General features: G+C 41.4%; 2 protein-coding genes across 3 annotated transcripts in view; one reads left to right on the top strand and one right to left on the bottom strand.

Annotated features, from left to right (window-relative positions):
• The first annotated feature begins 442 nt into the window (after positions 1 to 442).
• Positions 443 to 21,707, top strand: Slc24a5 (solute carrier family 24 member 5). The gene is made up of 9 exons (XM_055601266.1): positions 443 to 563; positions 1,062 to 1,241; positions 13,960 to 14,043; positions 14,131 to 14,234; positions 14,558 to 14,658; positions 16,503 to 16,786; positions 19,015 to 19,221; positions 20,826 to 20,927; positions 21,385 to 21,707. Exons 1-9 carry the CDS (start codon positions 443 to 445, stop codon positions 21,705 to 21,707), a joined length of 1,506 nt encoding a protein of 501 aa, XP_055457241.1.
• Myef2 (myelin expression factor 2) overlaps positions 21,181 to 22,657 on the bottom strand; it is a 34,049-nt gene continuing 32,572 nt past the window's right edge. For both annotated transcript variants that reach the window (XM_055621090.1, XM_055621177.1), the window contains one exon: positions 21,181 to 22,432. In XM_055621090.1, the coding sequence (XP_055477065.1) occupies positions 22,269 to 22,432 (164 nt within the window). In that variant the 3' untranslated portion in view covers positions 21,181 to 22,268. The remainder of the gene's footprint in view (positions 22,433 to 22,657) is intronic.

The raw sequence follows: 22,657 nt of genomic DNA, 5'->3' as shown, positions 1-22,657 counted from the left end.
AAAAACAGAAAAGGTGCCATGGTAGCCGGAGAGTACATCTACACCAGCCCGAACAATTCCTAGAAACAAGGGCTGGAGAGAAGGGGGGCAGCACCCAGCAAACCTGGGTCCTCACAAATCTAGAGGGAGTCAGAGGCAGTGGCGGTCTGAAGACATTAAATAGATCCTGCCCGAGCACAGACACAGGCTGCCTGGGCCTGACCTCAGAGACCCTGCATGGAAACAGCTCTACACGGTACTTATCTGCGCCCCTCCCTAACTCCTCCAAACCTCCCCGGGGCTTGGGTCTCCTGATCAGAGAAGAGCCAGGCAAGCTCCTGTGCTGGCCTCCTAAGCTGTGCCCCCCGGCAGGCACTGGGCAGGAAGGAGAGTCCTCACATGATTCAGCATAAGTCTCCCTCGCTCCCTTCCTGAACCACACACGGCCAAGAGCACTCTGGAAATGCAGACAAAATGGGGCCCCGGTTGGACAAGAAGGGTCCTGCAGCTCGGGGTCATCTGGGTCTCTGCACACCTGCCTGTCCGTGGTGTCTCCCTGCCCCAGCGCCTGCCGGGGGACACAGGTAGGTGGAAGTGAGTTCAGACACCGCGGCCTCACATCTAGATATGGGCCCAAGAGAGGGGAATGCCTGTGCCCTTCCCCACCCCCAGTCCTGCTGCTTCTGCTCTGCCTCATGGCACCACGGAGGATGGAAAACACTCTTGATCAGCCGGTGTGTTCCCAGGAATGTTCTGCAGTAGTTCAGGGACCGAGGGGTGGACAGGGCTGCGCTTCTTGTTGGAGAAATTATCAGAGCATTCTAATATTCTTCCCGTTTCAAAATGCCATTTACAAACAGGCATGGGGAGGCGCTGTAATAAATTTCTCCCTCTAATTCTCCCCTATCTGCTTACTTCATGAAATAATCTCTTTCAAGGACTATCTAAGGCTTTGCATCAAATTAATACTTCACATTCCTGCCGACTTCTCCATATCCCACCCAAACAGCCCACGTTTTGGCTTTGTGGGCTTGGGGTGTGTGACGCCTGCATCTAGCCATCTTTTCCCTTTTCCTCGGCAGGAAACGGCACGCAATGCGCTGTCTCTCCAGCGTCGGAGTTTCCGGAAGGGTTCTTCACCAAGCAGCAGAGCATGGATGGAGGCGTCGTGATCTACTTCCTCATTATCCTCTACATGCTCATGGCTGTGTCCATCGTCTGTGACAAGTACTTCTTGCCCTCCCTGGAAATCATCAGTGACTGTAAGTTGCTTGGGAGGCTCTCCTGTGGGACCTTCCCGAGGGGCTGTCATCTGCTTAAAACGGTTCCGGGGCAGCTCCGGCCAGTCTCAGCTGGTGGCCGAGCACGGATGTCCATCCCGGGGTCCTGGGTGGTTCATGAGTACATCTTTCAGTTGTTACTATGCACTGCTTGCTTCCGGATGCGTCCTGTCCCTTCCAGGCCTCTGCAGAGAGGCCCTCTGATTTTGCGCCTGGGCCCTTGATATGCTCCTGATACACTGCATGCCTGGTCCTCACTGCTTCCCATTTCAAAACCTTTTTCACTTTTACTCTGAGAGTGGGTGATAAACAGGTGTGGCTGAGGCCCTCCCTCCTTTCTCTCTACTCCGTTACTGGCTTCCTGCCGTTAGGAAAACTGATATTCGTGAGCCAATAAATAAGTAAATCCTAAACTCCATGGAAAGGGATCTCAGCTATCAGATAATAATCAGTTTATATTAAGTGTTAGTAGTTTGTGAAAATGAGATCAGATAGTCAAAGCCTGCTGCACTGTAGATTCCCCAGAACTCTGAGTCCAGGCCGTGGGTGCCGGACTCCTAAGACAAGGGAAGATGAGAGCTATCAGAGCCTGCAGCCTCTCTCAAAGTTCCTTAACTTGCTGAGTATCTTCATGTCACCGCAAAACCAAAGTTAAGGGCTGTGACCCATTACAAGACCACAGAAAACAGCAACATCCTTAAGTCCATCCCACACGCCTACCAAGGATCTTTACTTTTCCCATATATTTCATTGTAGATATTTTCCCATATTGCTAGTCTCTTTAAAACCATGATTTTAATGATAGCCTAAGAGCTCATGATCCTGTGAGTAATTTGAGAAACTAACACTGTATTTTATTTATTATACTGTCCAGAGAAAATTTCATTTTAAGCTATTCATCTCATAGCACTACTTTAAATAGCACTGTGTCCATATAGTATAAATTCTTTGCACACTTCTCTAACTATTTTCTGATTAAAGGACAAGGTCATACATATTTAAGCTTTATGAAAGATATCGTCAAAAATATTCCATAAAGGGTGTGCCAGTTCCAACCTCCATGGTATCAGCAGTGTTCATTTCTGGAAATGAATATCACTTTTAATACCTTTGTTAATTATGTTAAACTAAAACTTCATGCTATAAAATCCAAATTGAAATCATAGCCTTTCTTACTTACTGTTGTGATTTCTTGCCTGCATTTGGTCGGGGGGGACGACTCCTTTTTCTTAATAACCTTTTCAAGACTTTAAAAAGTATGTACAGATAGGAACCCTAATAGAATGTTTCATGGCTGGTCTTTTCCTTATCTATTGTGGGCATTTGTGGTGTTGAAGCTGAAACATCTTAAAGCTAAGTCTTCTTTGGCTTTTGTTTGATTTTATATTTGGAAGGATCTCTTTAAGTGTAGCCTTCAAAAGCCACTGTTTCTTATTGCTTAATTTTCCTTCAATACTTATTCCTCCCAGCCCAAAATCATCTTCACAGAATACATTGTTTTTCAATCTTGATCAGTTCTCAAATACTAAGTACATACACACACCTGCTTCCATAATCCTAAATCTAATAATCTTTTCATTCCTATGTCAGCACTACACACTTAATTAGAAAATGTGAAAAACAGAAAATATAAAGTATTCTGCACATCCCACTAAGAACTGTAAGCTTCACTGACTCGGCTGAGCTGACGGAATGAATCTAGCAAGAATCTTGTTTATAAGAGTTGCCTGTAAGCTGGGGCGCAGTGGTGCATGCCTTTAGTCCCAGCACTGGAGGAGGGCAGAGACAGAGGAGGTGGATCTCTATGGATGTGAGGCCAGCCTGTTCTACAAAGCGGGACTGCCAGGGCTACATGGAGATACCCTGTCTCAGGGAAAAAAAAAAAAAAAAAAAAAAAAGGTTTTGCCTGTAAGAGGTAAAATATGAAAAAGACATGAGTCTGGCAGAAGGCATGGCTCCCTGCATTAGGTGGCAGGCCATGTCCTTCACATATTCCTCTCAAGTGATTTCCTCCTGCTGTCATGATGACTCCCATCATACCGCCTGTGGAACTTCCTTGAAACATCAATGAATGACATGCATTTCTCAAGAAAGCCACTGTTGTCAACATAACATAGGAGATAGAAGGAAGGTGTGATCAATAGATGAGCACATGACGCCAGTCTTCCCCAGCTGTACGATTCGACTCAGCTCTTGAACATTAAAACGACAGCCAATAACATGAGATAGAAATAGTGTTTGTTCAACCCACTTGTTAAAGCCTTATAATCCTTCTTTCAAGACCTGCCATAGTCATATTCGAATGACAGCATCAGCAGTAAGAAACCATCCCCCAGTTGGTTTCCATCGACAGGAACTGGCTTCCAGAGCCTGCATGCCTTTCCTGCACGCTCCTTGATAAGCACAGAGGTTGACAGTTTCACTCAGTTAGTTACAATGAGTAGTGAAATGACCCCCAGAACATCCCGGGATATTCCCCATTCTACTAGAGCAGGAATGCACATCATGCTTGTGTGTGCATGACATCTATAACATACATGCATAACTATGTACATACACATACATACATGGCTTCATCTCCATTTTTAAAAAGCTTACAAAACAGGGATTGAAACATCGGTTTTTGCTGAGGAGGAAAGTGAAGCTGAGACCACCCAGCCAGTACAGAGCAGAATCCTGCTCTCCCTGGTGTTCCACAGCCCAAGCATGTAGTCACCTGTTATCTGCTGTGATTTTACACATCCTCGTGCAAGATTAGTTATCATCATATGGTTGTTTCAGGAGGCCAGTTCTATTTGAACAGTCTTACAAGCAGCAATTTTCTGCCCAAGGGCACTGACAATTTTGACAAAAGCATATGTGAGACATTCACTGTAACTATGAAGTATACTATAAAACTAAGAGTTGTTTACTGAAAGAGGTTTAGACTTTTAGAAACCTACCAAGGCTTATAAATTAAATTCATTAACATTTTCCAAGATGACTAGGCTCTCAGGCTAACATTTTGCCTAAAATGCACATGGGATTACTGTGCAGTACAATGAAATTCAATGGTCCCATATAATTCCTATTGGCTTATGTGCTCTAGCTCAAGCGAGATTAATGGAAGATCTGATGGGCCCTGTCCCAGCACAGCACCATCACCCTACTGCTCTCTCCCACACTCACCACAGTGGCTCCTTGGGTTAGCAGCGGAACCTTCAGCAAGCTGAAAAGTGTAAGGGCCTCAAGACCTACTCCTCATGCGAGGGGAGGGTTAGAAGTGGAAAACAGAGCCTCTCGCTGATAACATGACAGGACCCCAGCTTGGTCAACAGGTGCTCTTGCTCATTCTAACTATAATGTGCTGGCAACCTCTCCCAGAGTAGGGGCCATCAGAGGCTTCCAGCAAAGATTTTCTACTTCTCTTTGCTCTGTGTTCTATCGAGGGTGACAAAAGCCACTCAGCCTCCCTATGCCCTTCAACTCTGGAAAATCGTGCATTTATCTCTACTGGACAGCCAGAGACATTCTGCCATTATCTCAGCTGTGTGAAATCAGTACAGGAAGGTAATATTGGAAATAAGCCTTTCTTCCGATTTTTGTCATCATCCTCCTCTTTCTGACTCGGATCCCAATTCTGTTTCTTCTCCCTTCTGTTTAGGGTGGGGTGCAAGAAGAGTTACAGGAAATTCTCTAAATGCAGAGGTCTAAGGTGAAATTAATCTAAATCTATACCATACCAGGGGAATAGTTCTCCACAACATTTTACCTGGAGAAAAGATCTGACTTCTGTGGTGAGACACAAAGTTTGGACTCTGGAAAGTTGGGTAAAAGATCAGTTCAGCTTAGAGCCAAGGGAACTGACAGATATGAGGTCATAAACCCAGACTCTCCTCACCCCTGCCAGTTGTCCTCACTAGATCCTGACTTGGAGGATGCTGAGGAATGGGTGTGGGTGCAAGGAGCAGAGAAGAGGTAAAGGGTTCTAAATGGCAAGAAGGATGGGGCCTCGGTGGCATCTGGTCACTTCAGTAAGACTGTCTCAAAAAGCTAAGTCAGCGACTGTCACGCTTGGTTTGCGGCATCGCCTACATTCCAGTTGCTGTGTCTTACTCGCTCGGGGCTCTTTCATCCTGTGCCTTTTCCTCCTGTATGCTCATGTGCTTAATGAAAGGTCTATGACATTGCTGAGCATAGAGGAGGGCTGGAGTCATGGGACACATGAACGCATGCTGGGTGGCATAATTGTTAGAAGAAAATCCAAAGTGTCTGGTCTAGAGGCAGACAAATCTGGGTCCAGCTCCCAACTCTGCAAGCTGCTAACTCTTGGGCAAGTGCTGAACATTTGTCTGTCTCGGGTGTGTCAGCTATGAAATAGATTACTATAGTTTAGTTCCAAGAACTCTGTTCTGTGTACGTGAGAAAACATCAGAAAATTGCACACGGGAAACAGCCACTGAACGTTCACTATTACAGATTATACTGAGAAAGCTATTAAGACTCCTTTCCCAAAAGAAAAAAAGAAAAAAAAGAAAAAAAAAAAAGACTCCTTTCCCCAGGAAAAATCAAAGCGTAGAAGGGAAATAATCAATAAAAATGTGCGTGAAGCAAATACCAAATCTATGGTGCATTATGACAGCTTGAAGCCCGTTTTAGGGTAAAAACAAATCACACAGTCTCATAGGACAAGATGTAAGCTTATAAAACCTTTACCTAATAACCTATGTGGCAACTTTACCCTAATTTTTAGAGTTCCTTTGTGTTCTTTCCTGAATCGTCTTTATTGTACTATTGCATTTTAGTAGTCTTTATTCAAAGAGCTATCTTAATATAAATGTACATGTTTATAGTACACAAACACACAGCCCAGCTAAGAGTCCCTCTTCTGTCTATACACAGAGATGTGATGCACATCTCTACAGGAACAGAATATAGTATAAAAGTAGCATCCTCTTGCTACACCACAGATATCTCAGCTGTACTGAATCACTCTTGAAAAACTATAGTATCTATAAAAATAACTCTTACTCACCCGAGGAACTGTCATCTCGGAGGCTTACTGCCTCTGTCTGCTAACCTAGGCCTAGTCCTGGAATCTTCTAGCCTCCATACAATCTAACCAAAGCTTAGAATGTTTTCAGCCTCTGAGACTTACTGCAAATAAATTCACCCTTTCCAGCTCTTTCTGAACTCTCTAGTTCAACTCAGTCGTTCTGGCTCAAACTCCACTCCTAGCTGACTGATTCGGTCTGGCTTGTCTCAGCTTCTTGGGTTTTGCTCTGCTTGACCTCAGACTAACACTAGCAACAATCTATTCTCATCTTTTCACTCCTTATTCTGCGGCTCATTCTGTCTTCGCCTGTGTCTAGCTTGTTCTCTCTACAACCTGCCTCTGTAAAACTGTCCAAGTCAAACTGCCTTCTCTCTCCCTCTTCACTGCTCTCCTGAGTCCTCTTTCTCCAGTCTTTTCTGCTGAGAGTTGGGCATATCCTGTTCTGTCAAATCTTTCTCTGATTCGTCATTTTCCCTGTCTCTCAATTACTTTCAAACATAGGTGCTTCCTTCTACAGACTAACTTTATCGTCATTGTTTGGGATTAAAGGTGTGTACTAAGGATGTGTGTGTGTGTTCCAGCCAGAGTAGCCATGTTGCTAGTTTAAAATCCCTCTACAAATATCAATAAAGTACAGAGAAGCTCTTAAGAATCGTCACTTGTGCCTTTAATCCCAGCACTCAGGAGGTAAAGGCAGGCAGATCTCTGAGTGAGTTTCAGAACAGCCAGGACTACACAGAGAAACCCTATCTCAAACACACACACACACACACACACACAGAGAGAGAGAGAGAGAGAGAGAGAGAGAGAGAAATTACTTGATTCAGCCAGATTCCAGTGAGCTAGCTATAGAACCGTTCATTTAAATGTTACTCGAATATGCTCTTCATTCCAACATCTAATCTCTCCACCTTGCTAACAGCTTTGCGTTATACCACCTTTAAGTGGGAAAAAAAAAAAAAACAACTTAGGTACATTTTTTTAAAAAAACATTTTAAATATTTACTTTTTATCTTTAAAAATTACTTTCACTACCACTGCCTTGAACCAATGTTTGCCTATGATCTACACTATGTTTCAGAGATAGATGGTTGAAAAAAAAAAGGTAAGTTTTAATTCCAGGTAGAGCTGACTCTAACTTGTAAAGTTAGGAATTTTAGTAATTCTGAGTCTGACATTTGGATAGCCTACAGTTTGTGGGGATTATCCGACTCTTAAGCCTCATGAAATTTACAGAGGCAAAAGCGTCCTCAAAGAACAAAGACTCGGAATAGTGCCTCTTCCCCGCTGTGCAAGCAGAGCCTCCCGAGAGCCTGGCAGCCAGGCTACTGGTGCTTTTTTCCTCTGGCCTGAACTGTGATCCTTTGAACTGCATCTGCATCTGTGGTAGGAGCTGTGCACTCTCAACACAGCGGGGCAGGAGCAGGCAGTAATGCTAAAAATCGGGCTGTATGCTAATCTCGTTCTCTGTGGCTGACCAAAAGGACTGCTGCTTTGGCAGCAGAAGGATAGAGGTCCTATCCCACCTCTGGCCTAGCGCAGTGGTAACCAAGAGGTTCAGAGGACAGGTGAATCCACTGTATTAATAACCCAGTGAATTGGGGGCAGTCCCTTTTCAGCAGAATCAGAACCTGTAAAAGCATTGCAGAAATGTTTCAGCATTCACTCAGTTTAAAATCTGAGGTGGTGAGTATGAGGCTCTTCCAGGCAACCTCTCTCAAGCCTCACATCAAATTATGTGGCGGAGCCAGAATTTGGGTTTCTGTTTTCACTTAGTTCTCTTTGCTCCATGGTAGGGAGTGGGATTTCCAAAAACTCACAAACTTTCAATGGCGCACAACAAAAAAGAACACACTTAGGAGAAGTCTGGTGAACTTTAAAACCATCTCGTTGTCATAACATTATGCAAGCAATATGTTGGCACCTGAACCTCTAAAGAGAGTGTAACTTAGACATCTCTCCTATAACTTGAAGTAAATGTGGTTGTTCTTTCAGAATAATAGAGAAAAGGAATAATAGAAATAAGGGGAAACAGAACAATTTATCTTTAATAATAAACTACAGCACAGGAAAATGTTATCCAAAGGTCAAGAAAGAGAAGGCCAATCTACTGTAAAGTTCAGAGGTATAAACCATTTTACAAAATATCCTCACAACCATACAATAGAGCTTGTGAAAATATCCTTGAAGTGTTATTCAGCCATCTAAAAGAATCTTTCCTTTCATAACCACAATTAGAGCTCAGAAAAAAGCAACAATGCCTTTTGAGACCGAAAGAATTTCAAAGAACTGATGCTTTTCCCACCTTAATGTAGCCCGAGCCCCATCTTTTCTCCCTGGCAACTAAGTTCGTCTAATGTCTTCAGACAGCACTGAGGAAAAACTGGCCAGTCTTCAGCACACTGAGTGTACTCCATCACTGTAAGACAAACGCATTCTTCCAATGTCTTCCCACCCTGGCTTTGGAAGGAAGGTGCAGCCTAAGAATTTGTAAGAATTTGAACACTAACTGTTAATCTCTTGGAAACGTGCTAGAAAACTGTCAAGGATTCTTGGTTCCCCACAACTAATTTCTCCTACTTGAGAACAGAATAGGGGGCCAAGATCTGGATCCGTGGGTGGAGAGTTTGCCTCACCTGCACAAAACCCTAGGTTCAGTCCCCAGCACTGCGCAATCCAGAAGTGCTGGCACAGCCACGGTCCCAGCATTTGGGAGGCAGAGGTAAGTGGGTTAGAGGTTAAAGGTCATCTTTAGCTACTCAGTGAATTCAAGGCCAACTTGGGTTACATGAGACCATTTCAAAAAATATTCTCAAAAAGCATCAAATAGACATAGTTGTGGTACCAATAGCATGAGGCCATGGAAGTGTTGTTGCCCTCATAGGTCTAAACCTGATTCCCACATTTAAAATCTTTACAATCCCCAGGACTTGACCTTGTCTCTTTTCCCAGGTCCTGATTTGTCTGTACGGGTGTGCTGGGTATTAAAGCCAGTGCCTCATGCATAGCAGGCAACGGCTGTTTCTTTGTAAAATGTAAATTCCAAAACTCATATTTAAAGAGTTGACATCATAAATATAAAAGTAAGTTGAATGCCATATTTTAAGATAGAGCCTTCATTTCTAAAATGAAAAATTATAAAGCAATCGGCTTTGCCTCTTGTTCAATTTTAAAATTCTGTGGCATTACTAATATATGTACATATATGTGTATGCAGCTATATGTGTACATATTGGTTACATTGTATACATTGAAAAAGGAAGAAAAAGTCTTGCCCATATCCAAAATGAAAGTGAGTTCTCTTTGAGCATTTTTGACGCACAGGTGGTTGAATCTGAGGCTATGGAACCCACAGGGACAGGGCTGAGCATGTCTGTCACTCTTAACCGGTAAAAGAAACACTGTGAAATGAAAGCCATAAGCCATTAGGGTTTTTTTTGTTTGTTTTTTGTTTTCTCCCTTCGTTGTTCCCTGGAGTCAAATATTTAAGTGACATAGTCAAGGCAAACAGGAATAGATGAGAGAGCCTGGAATGAATTACCTCGTTCCGACTGTTCTGAACCCTGCTCACTATGAAGTTACCAGGTGGCAGAAGACCTCAGAGTGGAGCTGTTTGATGCCTGACACAAAATAGCTCCAAATAGTAGCTGGGCCTTTCCACTAACTTTTTCTGTGTGTCAGGAAAAAAAGCAAAGTCTTTAGTTTTTGGGGACGCGACGCCATACATGATGTTCCTTCCATCTTGCCACCTGTTGTTCTCTTTGCCCTGGTGCTCCTCATTCCATTTCAAATTCTGGAAATCTGTAACCACTTAACCTGCCTGTACTGCTCTTTTCTACATGCCTGGGGTAACACCATTATTTTGAGACCTTCCCTCCAAAGCTACTCCTTCTCCCACAGAGCTTCTCCATTTTCACTTCCTGCTGCTTCTAAAACCCCCATATTTTGCTTGTCTATCCCTCCACCCACACTATGAAGTGACAAAAGCAGCTTTTGTCTGTTGGCTGCCAAATCCTGACACATGGAGAAGCGTCTGCATAGTTGCTGTTGGTACTCAGCAGTGAAAAGTCAGGTGATTACAGCTGCTTATCAAATTGCCTCCAAAAGTAGTCACTTACAATAAAGAAGCATCCTTTTTATTGTTTGTCATAGTCTGGGGTCCTTACAGAGCTCAGCTGGCTGGTTAGGTTCCTGCTGTGGTTATAGTGAGAGGCTGGACTGCATCACTGAAGGTTTGTTCTTCTGCATGCCCAGTACCTAAGCCTACAACACTCAAAAGGATGAGAAAGCATGGCTGTCGGGTTCATGAGGTCTCTCCTGTGTGGAGGTTACAAGTTAGCAGGACTTCCATGATATCTGTGGCACTAAAGCAAATGTCCCAAGAGAGGACACCTGAGAAAACACTATCATTTTTTTAATGTGCTGGCCTTGAAAACATTATTCCACACCATAGCACTCAATTAGTCAAAGCAGTCACAAGGCTCATCTGTGTTCATGAATGCTAGCCAGGTGCTCTACCACCAACCCATATGCCTACCTCTTTAATAAGAGACAAAAAAAGTTATTGGAAAGGATGTGGAATACAAATATTGTAGTGAGTTTTGTAAAACTCAAATGGCTACACCCCAAAACAAGGAAATTATAAGGCCAAAAGTCGAAGTTTCAGCAGAGAAGAAATGTGTACTTGTGGATTATTAATATTTATTATTGATTTATCTTTTAATCAGCGGTTATTCCAAAACCAGCTGTATACCCAAATCACCACACAGACACTAAGATGTATTTAGTTAACCTAGAGCACAATGCTGGGCAATAGTTACTCCATCCTAAACCTCCAAGCCCTTATACTTTCCTACCATTCAAATTTTACCCATTATACTTGCTTTTAGCCATATCTTGGATCTGGTTCATCTCTGCTCATGGTTCCAAGATCTCTCCAGCCAATCTCTGCTCTCCTACTCCTCCCACTCACTTCCTTCTCCTCCCCTCTGGACCAGGAAGTCCCACTCTATTCTCTCCATTGCTCAACATTTTGGCTGGTTATTTTATTGACAATACAGAGAACAAATGGTGGCATGTTTACACAAACTTGAGACAGGTGATGCTTAGAATAAGCATCACAATGCAATGTCCAGATTGAAACCAGATAGTGGGGTAGAGAAATCAGTATTTGAATGAACAAAGGTAAATTGTATACATTCCAAAAGAACATTATACCAACATGTACGTAATCGTAAGCAAGAACAGCCAGTCAGGGGATGGAGAGATAGATGGCTCAGTGGTTAAAAGCACTGGCTGCTCTTCTAAAGGATCTTGGTTCATTTCCCAGCACCCACATGGCAACTTATAACTGTCTATCTATAACTCCAGGGGATCTGACACCCCCACACCAATGCACATTAAAACAAACAAACAAAACAGCCGGTCTTCACAAACAAGCCCAAGGAAACACTGTTATGCATGACAGAGACCAAATCATGTGTACCAGGGTTTGAGGACCAAAAAACTTAAGAAGCTGTAAGTATAGTAAAAGCAACTGACATTAAAGAGAGAGAGAGAGAGAGAGAGAAAAGGGGTTGGGGGTGCTGTCATCAAGTCTTAGAAATCTGAACTCTATTGGCTGGAAAGATGGTATGCTTGGCACCCAAGCCTGAGGATGAATTCCAACCCCCAGGACCAAATGAAAAGCCAGGGGCAGTGATGCTTAAACATAATCCCAACCCCGGGGAGGTGGAAACAGGAGGATCCCTAATGATCCTCAACCTGATGACCAACTGACAAGAGACACCTGATGTTGACACTGGAGAGAGATTGGAATTCTAGCTGAGGTAATTTACCATCTACCGTGCTACCTTTACTGGCAAGCTTGACCCATGCCTGGAGATTTCTGAAAGCAGTGACTGACTTGTTCCTTCAATATGGCCTTTCTTTTTCTTCCTGCAGTAGGTCTCTCAGCTCTAACACTGAAAGAGCCACATAAAGACTCTTCCTAATGTCAGTTATCATCCGATGCTTCTAAGTCTGGAAGATACCCACAAATAATAGCACAGTACTTAACATTTTTGTGTAATTTGCATAATGCTAGATTTGTCGGGCTTTTTGCCTACTGATTTCCTCTGGTTTTCCATTAGATAAGGTTGGTGTTGTAAATCTGTTGAAGAACTCAATCAAGCTTCATTGTAGAGCTCAAGAACCACTGAAACCTTTCTTCTTCCAAGTTAGCTTAGGAATCCTAAACTACTGTGATGTTTCCAAAGGAGTTGTCTTTGAAGCTCACCTACAGATGGAAGCCATCTTCTCTGAGTTGTTAACAGCCCCGAATTTTCTGTCTCCCCTCCTTCATTTTACAGTTATTTGGGAGTGGAGACATGCTATGACACAGGCTGAGGTTAGGGGACAACTTTTGCACTGTCACTTATCTCCTGTCATGTGGGTTCTGGGAATATAACTCAAGCCACTGGGCTTAGTGACAAGCACCGGTAACCACTGAGCCCTTAGTATCTTGTATCCTGGCTGGTTTTGTATCAACTTGACACAAGCTAGATTCATCCGAGTAAGAGCCTCAGTTCAGAAAGTGCCTCCAGGAGATCCAGCTCGACATCATTTTTTCAACAATGGGGGAGGGCCCAGCCGATTGTGGGTGGTTCCATCCCTGGACTGGTAGTCCTGGGTTCTATAAGCAGGCAGGCTGAACGAGCCATAGGAAGCAAGCCAGTAAGCAACATTCCTCCATGGCTTCTGCATCAACTCCAGCATCCAGGTTCTAGTCCTGATTTCCTTTGATGACGAACAGCAATGTGGAAGTGTAAGCCAAATAAACCCGTTCCTCACCAATTTCCTTTTTTTTGGGGGGGGGGGAGGGGGTCATGGTGTTTTGTGCAGCAACAGAAACTCTTGAGACATCTTGTGTGTGTATGGGAGCGTGCACACATCACGGTGCACCTGTGGAGGCCAAATGAAAAGTCCATCGAGTCAGATTTCTCTTTTCATATTTTCATGGGTTCTGGGAACTGAATTTAGGTTGCCTGACTTGAATGGTGTGATGGTCAGAATAAGCTTAGCCCCCCATAGATTCATGTGTTTGAATGCTTAGCCCATAGAGAGTGGCAACCATTAGGTGTGACCCTGTTGGAAAAGGTACTTTTTGGAGAAAATGTCACTTGCGGGGAGGGGAGCTTTGAGATCTCCTATGCTCAAGCTCTACCCATTGTAGAAGACACTCTCCTCCTTGCTTTTCGATCAAGATGTACAACTCCTGGATCCTTCAGCACCACGTCTACTTCCATGCTGCCAAGCTTTCCGTCATGATGATATAAACTAACCCTCTGAAACTGTAAGCCAGCCCCATAAGGTTGGCCTTTTATCAGTTATTTTGGTTATGGTGTCTCTTCACAGCAATGGAAACCCTAGCTAAGCCACATGGCAAGCATTTTCACCAGCTGAGCCACCTCACCTGCCCTCTCTGCAAAAATGTTGAGTAATGAATTAATGAAAAAGCTACAAACATAGGGGATGCCTGGATTTTCTAACCTAAATGTTTAATTTTCCAGCTTCAGTGAGTATTGGTGTAATGTAACGGCATAATTTCTGAGTATCTTTTTACATAGCTCTATTGTGTACTCCTGTCACTTTGTCAATCATAGTAATCATTTCCTTTATTTTTAGCCCTTGGACTGTCACAGGATGTTGCAGGTGCAACTTTCATGGCTGCAGGTAGCTCCGCCCCTGAACTAGTAACTGCCTTTTTAGGTAAATATTGTTCCTTTGACTTGCTGCTTATTCAGTGTTTTTATTTTCAAGTCAGCTTTAACTTAGCTATTACTATCTTGCTCCCAGGTGTATTTCTCACAAAGGGAGATATTGGTATCAGCACCATACTAGGATCTGCAATTTATAATCTCCTTGGCATCTGTGCCGCCTGTGGCCTGCTTGCCAACATGGTAAGAGAACCATTCAATAAGATATATTGTCTTGATAAGTTCTAAATCTGCCTGGGATGAACAACATGACACGACAAATTCTTTCAGACAAATTTAATAACCACTAGAAAAACATTTACTCAATTTATTTAACCCACAAATACAAATTTATAAAAGTCAGTACATGTATAGAAACAAGTTTCCTTTAAGATTGTTTCTCTATGTAACATGCAAAACGTATTATTTTATCACAAATATACAAGCGATTTCAGTATTACACTAAGTATTGTTCTTGAACGACTTACACTGTAATGCACACAGTAAATCAAACCACTGTTTTCCAGGTTTCAACACTCTCATGCTGGCCCCTGTTCCGAGACTGTGCAGTGTATGCAGTTAGTGTAGGAGCAGTTTTTGCCATAATATTTGACAACCGAGTTTACTGGTAAGCTTTAAATAATTCTCACTTACGTAAAACATAATTACAGGCAGAATTTTTGAAGTCTGATGGCTTAGTAGTGTTTCAAAAATGTTACTTCAACTCACTTCTCCAGGACCTGTCACTTGAGCAGCTACTCCAGTCTCAGCTGATGGCTTCACACAACTGCTGGTGGCTGCTTTTCTCTACTGTGCCATTTCCTTTCCATCAGTCTGCTTCCCTCTCCTAGTCACTGGAGACAGCCACTCTTCCTTTGTTCAGGACTTTCCCAGTTGCTGTTGTCACTTAAAGCTCCAACTGCTGGCGCTCTCTTCTATTAGGCTGTTGCTCACCTGGCCTTGGTTAGAAATGGTAATAGTCAAAAAAGCTTGGAGAGCAAGCAGGCGCACCTCCATTTCTGCAGTTTCTCCCATCCTCCCAGAAAAGAAGGAACTGCAGCCTTTTTTAGCAACCAAGATTATTTATATGTCACTATCCAAAAAAAAAAAAAAAAAAAAAAAGCTTGCTGCTTTCCCATAATCTCCCTGTACCTAGCATGCCCAAGAAAACAAAAAAAGAAGCTAACTTGGTGGACAGTCATAAACTTCCTAAATAGGCCCAAGCATCTCCGAGACCAGCGGTTCTCAACCTTCCTGAGGCTGTAACCCTTTAATACCGTGCCTCATGTTGTGGTGATCCCCACCATAAAACTATTTTCATTGCTCTTTCATAACTGTAGTTAGCTACTGTTAAGACTCGTTATGTACACATCTGATATGCAGATGATTTTGGACAACCCCTGTCACAAGAGCACTCAAGCCCCAGAAGGTCATGACCCACAGGTTGAGAAACACTGTCCTAGGTGTTTGTCATTATGCTGGGCACCATAAAAGAAATATAAAAACACATGGCCACACATGTACATGTGTCCAGAGAACCCCCAAACAGGGAAAAACAAGAGAAATGAAAAATTAGGCTGCTCATACAGCAAAGAACCCTGGGATTCAGCTGTTGCCTATAAGTGACAAGGACCATAAAAATATCCAAGTACCTAAACACATTCCCTCATTAGAAAAATCAGGAACTCATTTTTATTTTTTAGCTACAGCAGAGAAGTGATTCATTGGCTGTAAAATAAAATAACAATATTCACATGTGATAAAATTAGTAAAGTGGGAAACCAAAGCATAGGCATGCTGTATGCTAGAATTTCATTTTTTTAGAATACCTTTGATTTCTTATGAATATAAGCCAAATCAGCTAAACTAAATCATCAAAAGGGGGCCAGGCATAGCAGTGCAGCTCTAAAATCCCAAAACTGAAGTAGAAGAGATAGGATTGTGAATTTGAGTATTTGAGGCCAATCATAGGCCAATCATAGTATTCAAGACCAGTCTGGGCTATACACTGAGACCGTCTCATAAGCCAATACCCCACCTCCAACTTTCAAACTGCAAAGCTCCAGGCAATATCTAACTTATCCTGAATATTTCAAAAAGTCCATGCACCAGAAGATCTGACAGGCACTTATTCTCTCCCAATTATTAGATATTTGGAAAGATGTAGTATGTCAAAGAAATAACATTTAAAATGCCTATTATTAGTTTTACTTTGAAAACTTTCCAACTATTTTCAAGGCATTTTTATGCCTAGTATTTGAAAGGAATCTATAAAAATAGACAATGGATTTTATAATCCTTAAATAAAATGCCAGGTTTTTAATCAATGAGTTTGTAATAGTACTATAACCAGGACTAGGCCAACAAAAGTATTTAGGAATGGTTCCTTGACTTTTCTAATGCTGCTTTTGTTAGAAGATATTGCTTAAAAATTATTCTAGATAGTTAAACACCAACTTCCTCCACTTATAGGTATGAAAGCACACTGTTGCTGCTGATATACGGGCTGTATGTTTTGCTGTTGTGTTTTGACACTAAGATCAGCCGATGTATCATGAAGAAATGCAGTAGCTGCTGTCCCTGCCTTGCCAAAGCTATGGAGGAAAGAAGTGAACAACAGACACTGCTGGGGTGGGAAGATGAGAGCCAGCTCTTCATTCGTCGCCAATCAAGGACAGACAGTGGAATATTTCAGGAAGATTCTGGTTACTCCCAGCTTTCTCTAAGCTTACATGGTCTTGGTCAAGTTTCTGAAGGTAATGACTACATCCTACCCACTCTTCCATCTAACCCCTAAAGTTCTCATTCCAGTTAGTAATTAGCTCCTACTTAGGCAGTACACTATGGAGTCAGAGCTGAAGTGCAAGTTCTAGCCTTTAAGGAGCTCCCAATAAATACTTCACAATCAGCTAAGAGTGGGGGAGGGGGAGTCTACGCAGACGTGGAGGCCAGGTCTCCAGCTCATGTTCTTGAGGCCAGAGTCTTCCATGGAATCTGTAGCCCATTAATTAGTAGACATGCTGGCCAGTGAGCTCTAGAGATGTCTGTGTCTGCCTTTCATAGCACCAGAATTACACATTGCTGCCATGCCGTTTCACATGGCTGCTGGGAAATCTGAACTCAGACCCACACACCTGTGCACCAAGCACTTTACCTACTGAGCCATCTCCCCAGCCCCCAATTGGCTAAAATAAAAACATCAACGGTTACTACCATTACATTATGTTATATTAGGCAGACCGCATGGACTTCGATGACACTCAGATGGGAGATGCACAAAGGGAAAGGAGCACTTCAACTGGGCCTTGTGGAACTGGAAAGGCTGTACCTCAGTAATCTGACACTGCAGTCAGGAAGCAACAACTGACACCTTCATTGTTTAAGATGATGCAGATGGAAGCACCCTACGAGACTAAGGTCAGGGGACACCAGCAAAGGCCTGTACTCATGCGTGCATAGACGGAGCTAAGACAGCACATTCAAGTGAAGGAGCAGAGGAGTGGACAAGAAGGAAGTGCAGTAGTCTTGCAAGGAACTGTGAGGAGCTTGGAAGGTTTATGAGGAGAAAGTCATGGAGCTGCTTTAGGGACCTTGCCCTCACTCAGTGCTCACAGGATACTGAAAGAAGACACAGGACATGAACAAAGCAGAGACAGGGCAGTGGAGGTGAAAGTGAGCACGCTGTGAGACAATGTAGAAGCATCAGCAAACTGTGCCAGCAGGGGAACCATGCAGAGGCAGAGAGGGACCATAGATAACACTGGGGCTTGGGTCTTCATGGGCTGAGAAATAAAGGACAACTTTGTAACAACTCTTGAAGTAAATGGGATGGTTTGGAAGAACAGAATACAGAAAAAGGTGAGATTTGAACACGTAGGAAGGAGAAGCTAAACAGGAGGTTGGTATGTTCAATACAACGATGTCATTTCTAACCAGAAAACTTTATAAAATTGATTCAGTTTCAGCTAAGTGATTAAGAAGGAAGCTTCTAATTTACTACTTTAAAAAATTAAACATGACATTTTTACAAAACATACTTTTTAGTCTTTAAGGTAGAAGAGATTTTTAACAACCTCAAAAGAACAAGTCAAAATGATCATGTTAATTTATGGTGCATTGTTTATGAGTTATAATATTTGTGATTTGATCCAACCTTCGCGTAAGTGACATATACGTTAGTTTAGAGCCCAGTCCCACTTTTATCCAATCTACTCATCCCTGGCCCCACCGCACATACCCCAGAGTTATGACAAGGGCTCCTAGGTCCAATCTTCTCTAAATTCCTTCTAGCAACTGTGAACCTGAATTATTAAGTGATGAGACACAATGAATATGATAGAACATTCCCCAACCATGTATTAGTATACAACAAGGCATAATAAGCATCAACAAATTTTGGGAAAGGGCAGGGGAATGAAATAGCTGGGAGAAAAGAAAAGTTAATTCTAAAAGCACAAAGACCCTAGTGACACCAGACAGTCCTACTTCCTATTTTGTAAACACTGTCAACAGCACATTCAGTAGATAGTTCAAGCCCTTGGTGAAGGGATGTTGAACACCACAGCTTATATTGTCTGCCTAGTTTCAGTTAAGTTACTTTTGACCAGCAGGAACAGTAATGAAGTTAATTCAAATGTTCTAGACCAGCAGTCTTCAAAACTCCCTAAATGCTACAACTCTTTGATACAATTGTTCCTCAAGTTGTGGTGACCCCCAACCATAAAATCATTTTTGTTGCTACTTCATAACTATAATTTCACTGTTATGAATTATAATGTAAGTGTCTCTGTTCTCTGGTGGTGTTAGGTGATCCTGTGAAACAGCTGCTCATCCCTGTCGCAACCCACAGGTTGAGAACTGCTGTTCTAGACAAGTCTTTCAAAAATGTATACAGCTAATTTACTTCAATACAGCCTTCTAAATGGGCCTAACATAAACTGCTCATTTGAGAAAAATCAAAATTGTTTATTTTTTCCCACAACAGATCCACCAAGTGTTTTCAGCATGCCTGAAGCAGACTTAAAGAGAATTTTTTGGGTACTCTCTCTTCCTATTATTACATTACTTTTTCTGACAACACCAGACTGCAGAAGAAAGTTTTGGAAAAATTATTTTGTGATAACCTTTTTTATGTCTGCACTATGGATATCTGCATTCACATACATCCTGGTTTGGATGGTCACAATAACAGGTATGTAAACTAAGCATAATAGAACAAGAAAAGTATTTCATGTAAGAACAAGGTGCAAATATTCACTTGGAAACATACATCTTTTTCAGGAAAACTTAAAAACTAGTGCTGTTTACAAAGCATGAAAACTTAGTATTATGACCAACAAGCTTATTCAGGTTTTGCGAGTTATATACCAAAGGCAATTCCCGCTATTATACAGCCTGGGGTATAATTCATAAGCTATCTTTCTAATGACACAGGGTTCATGAGAGTTCTTCATAAAAATGAATTCTAATCCACAATTTAAAGCGGAGAAAGAAACTGACTCGGGTTTGGGGTCAGCAGTAGGTGCTTGCAGTTTAACCAGATGGTGGGGTTTTCTTTTGCTTTACGATGTGGCAACACAAATACAACGAAGATGACTAAATGGCAACCAAAGTTTTCTTTTTAGGTTTCTAAGTTTTATTGCTTAGTCATAATATACTCTAGTCCCCAATGAAATACTGATTATAAATCTAAATGAAAAGTTAGAAAATTCTCTCAAAAAGATTAACCTGAACTAACTTACACTAGAAATAAACAATCTTCCTCCATGTCTAAATTATCCAACCTGACTGTATCAATGAAGCTTCACTGACCACAGTTGGGCCCATTGTATACACTGTTCTCTTTATACTGGTGGGAGTAAAGAGTTACACTAGAAATCCAAAGACTATAATGTACACTTGAAACAATTACTACCTGGCTAGTTCTCCAAACTGGCTGCCCCCAACTTCTCCCAGATAACTAACTGTATTATAATTGTATGCTAACAAACAAACAAAAATAAAAGTTTTCCTTTTCATGAAAATGGTAAGAATGTCGAGGTAGCTTGCATATTCATTGTATCCAATTTTTTTCCCAGTCAGAGTATATGTGACCTTAGGAAAACAGGAAGAATCACATACAAGATCACAGATGAGTCAGCCCCTAAAATGACAAATGGCACTATCCTTACTCTAAACCATGCTTGCAACTACAACAATTAAGAAAGCAGTTACATGTCTCCACCCTTTTAAACTGCCGTCTGGTTTTATTTCCCAGAATGAACCTATATCTGCTATCCATTTGACACAAATATTAAGAAATTGGGGTCGTATGTCAGACTCAGGCAGGATAAAAAGTGCTGCCTACTACAGAGGCCTATGTACTTCCCTAAAGAAAAAGACAGTAAGGGAAGTAGGACTTTCAAGTTTCAATATAATAATGGATAAGGAGCTGTAAGGTGTTTGATTCTCAACTCTTAAGAAACTTCTAGAAAAGAGAAAGCAAGTAACAGCCCAAAAGAATCAACAGTAACACCTACAGCTTCCTCTGGATGGCAAATGAGGTCTTCTCATTGCAAGGAAGTTGGTTACTCGTTATCTTCAGACGTTGGTCATTAAAAATGTGTGCTGCCCTGGTTACCTAAAATATCAACATGTTCCAAATACTTTGCCATCTAAAGACCACATAAGCATATGTTCCAATATCTAACACACGTAAATATTTTTCTTGAATAGGAAAGAAGTATTCAACCTGTCTTTAGAAAATGGTTCATCTAAGGTTTGTGATTTGTAACCTATAGTCTCTGCCCATTACAGGGGAAACACTAGGAATTCCAGACACAGTAATGGGCCTTACTTTATTGGCAGCAGGTACAAGCATACCAGACACAGTCGCAAGTGTGTTAGTTGCAAGAAAAGGTAAGACTGGAGGTGTTCCAGATGCACTGGATATTCTTTAAGTTTGATTACAATAAAGCAAGTCAAAGTAAATGAAATACTACTTCCTCAGTAACATACTTAAAGGAAAAAGAAGGGGACTCAGGGAAGCATTTATTTTTTAATAGCAGGTTAATTCTACCAACCTAATCCCCCACAAACTGTTGACCTGAAATGTGCATTAGATGATAATTCACTGTCATATGAGAATAAAAAGCAACAAGTAAGCTGCAGACCTTATTAAAATGGTTTAATAAATAAAGATATTAAATAAATGTTAAGACTTTAAATACTAACTCAAGGAATTACAATAAGGCTCTTGCTCTAACAAAAACAGTTTTCTAAAACCAACCAACAAAAGTATCCAGTGTTTTTCTTATGAAGATTATTAGAATATAGATCGGTGTGCACATTTTAACAACATGCTGTTCTTCTGCAGGTAAAGGAGACATGGCTATATCTAACATCGTGGGATCCAATGTGTTTGATATGCTATGCCTAGGTCTTCCCTGGTTTATTAAAACTGCATTTACGAATGCATCTGCTCCTGTAGAAGTGAATAGCAAGGGACTCACGTACATAACCATTTCTCTCAGCATTTCAATTATCTTTCTGTTCTTAGCAGTTCATTTTAATAGCTGGAGACTAGACCGAAAATTGGGGACGGTATGCCTAGTGTTATACTTAGGACTTGTTACCTTATCAATTCTATATGAACTTGGAATTATTGGAAATAACAGAATAAGGGGCTGTGGATTTTGATATTTTTAATAGTGTTATGTGGAAAAGGTGGAAGTGGTAGAGGGGCAAAAAAGAAAAAAAAAAAAGCCATGTCTTCATTTAGATCAAATAAAAAACATCCTCAACTTTAGAATGTAACACTTAATTACTATCCTTTATAAGTAAAGTAATTTAAACCAAACCAAAATCACATCCTAATTTCTGTGAGCCCTTTCATTTCATTAACAATTACATACAAAGCAGATATTTTAAAAGAAAAAAAAAAGTATCTGTTAACTTACAACACGGTTGGGGAAACTAGAACAAACAAGCTCCACTACTAAAAACAACAAAATGGCTTATTTCATAAAAAATGGTGTGTCCATCCATTGAAACTGAATGACCAGACTTGCTGTCTTTAGAAACTCAAACTTGAGATAACGAAAATCACAGTATATTTTTCAACATTATACTGTTAAAAGCTGGTGGGAGTTTTGAAAGTTCATTTTTACAGCATCTGTAAGCATACAACATTACTAAAAAAATGACTTTTACTAGGAGATTCAATAAACAGATGAAGGAATGTTCCAACCATGCTTGAAATTATGCATTACGATCCAAGCGAACATCGATTTCCCTGCCACTGATTTTGATGCCATTCATTATTCTGCAGGCCTTTTCAGCTGACTCTGGGGATTCGAACCTAACTGTCCCACAGCCTTTTGACTTGCCATTCTCCATCTTTATTTCTGCAAACATTACATGACCTGTAAAAGGAGAGTTACACAATTACTAGTCCATTTAAATGGGTTCCATTTCACTAGACAAGTTTTGAACTCCTCATATCAGTGGAGATAGAGCACAGGTAATTTGGTTAAACATATTAATTATATAAGATGCATATATGTGAGCATTATCATTATATAGTCTGAGTACATTTCTATATAATGAATATGTATACATACATATTAAGTTAAATGAAACTGGAACTG

This window comes from Psammomys obesus, unplaced genomic scaffold (genome assembly GCF_907164565.1).
Source record: "Psammomys obesus unplaced genomic scaffold, mPsaObe1.curated_primary_1811, whole genome shotgun sequence".
In the NCBI taxonomy this organism is placed as follows: domain Eukaryota; kingdom Metazoa; phylum Chordata; class Mammalia; order Rodentia; family Muridae; genus Psammomys; species Psammomys obesus.
The sequence above is the reverse complement of the archived record's forward strand: the minus strand, read 5'-3'. Positions and strand labels throughout refer to the sequence as shown.

Bases quoted from the DNA above. Each gene is read 5' to 3' on its own strand.
- Slc24a5 (XM_055601266.1), top strand. From the start codon at position 443: ATGCAGACAAAATGGGGCCCCGGTTGGACAAGAAGGGTCCTGCAGCTC. The intron at 1,242-13,959 runs GTAAGTTGCTTG...CTTTATTTTTAG, and splicing joins CCTGGAAATCATCAGTGACT to CCCTTGGACTGTCACAGGAT. The intron at 19,222-20,825 runs GTATGTAAACTA...TGCCCATTACAG, and splicing joins TTGGATGGTCACAATAACAG to GGGAAACACTAGGAATTCCA.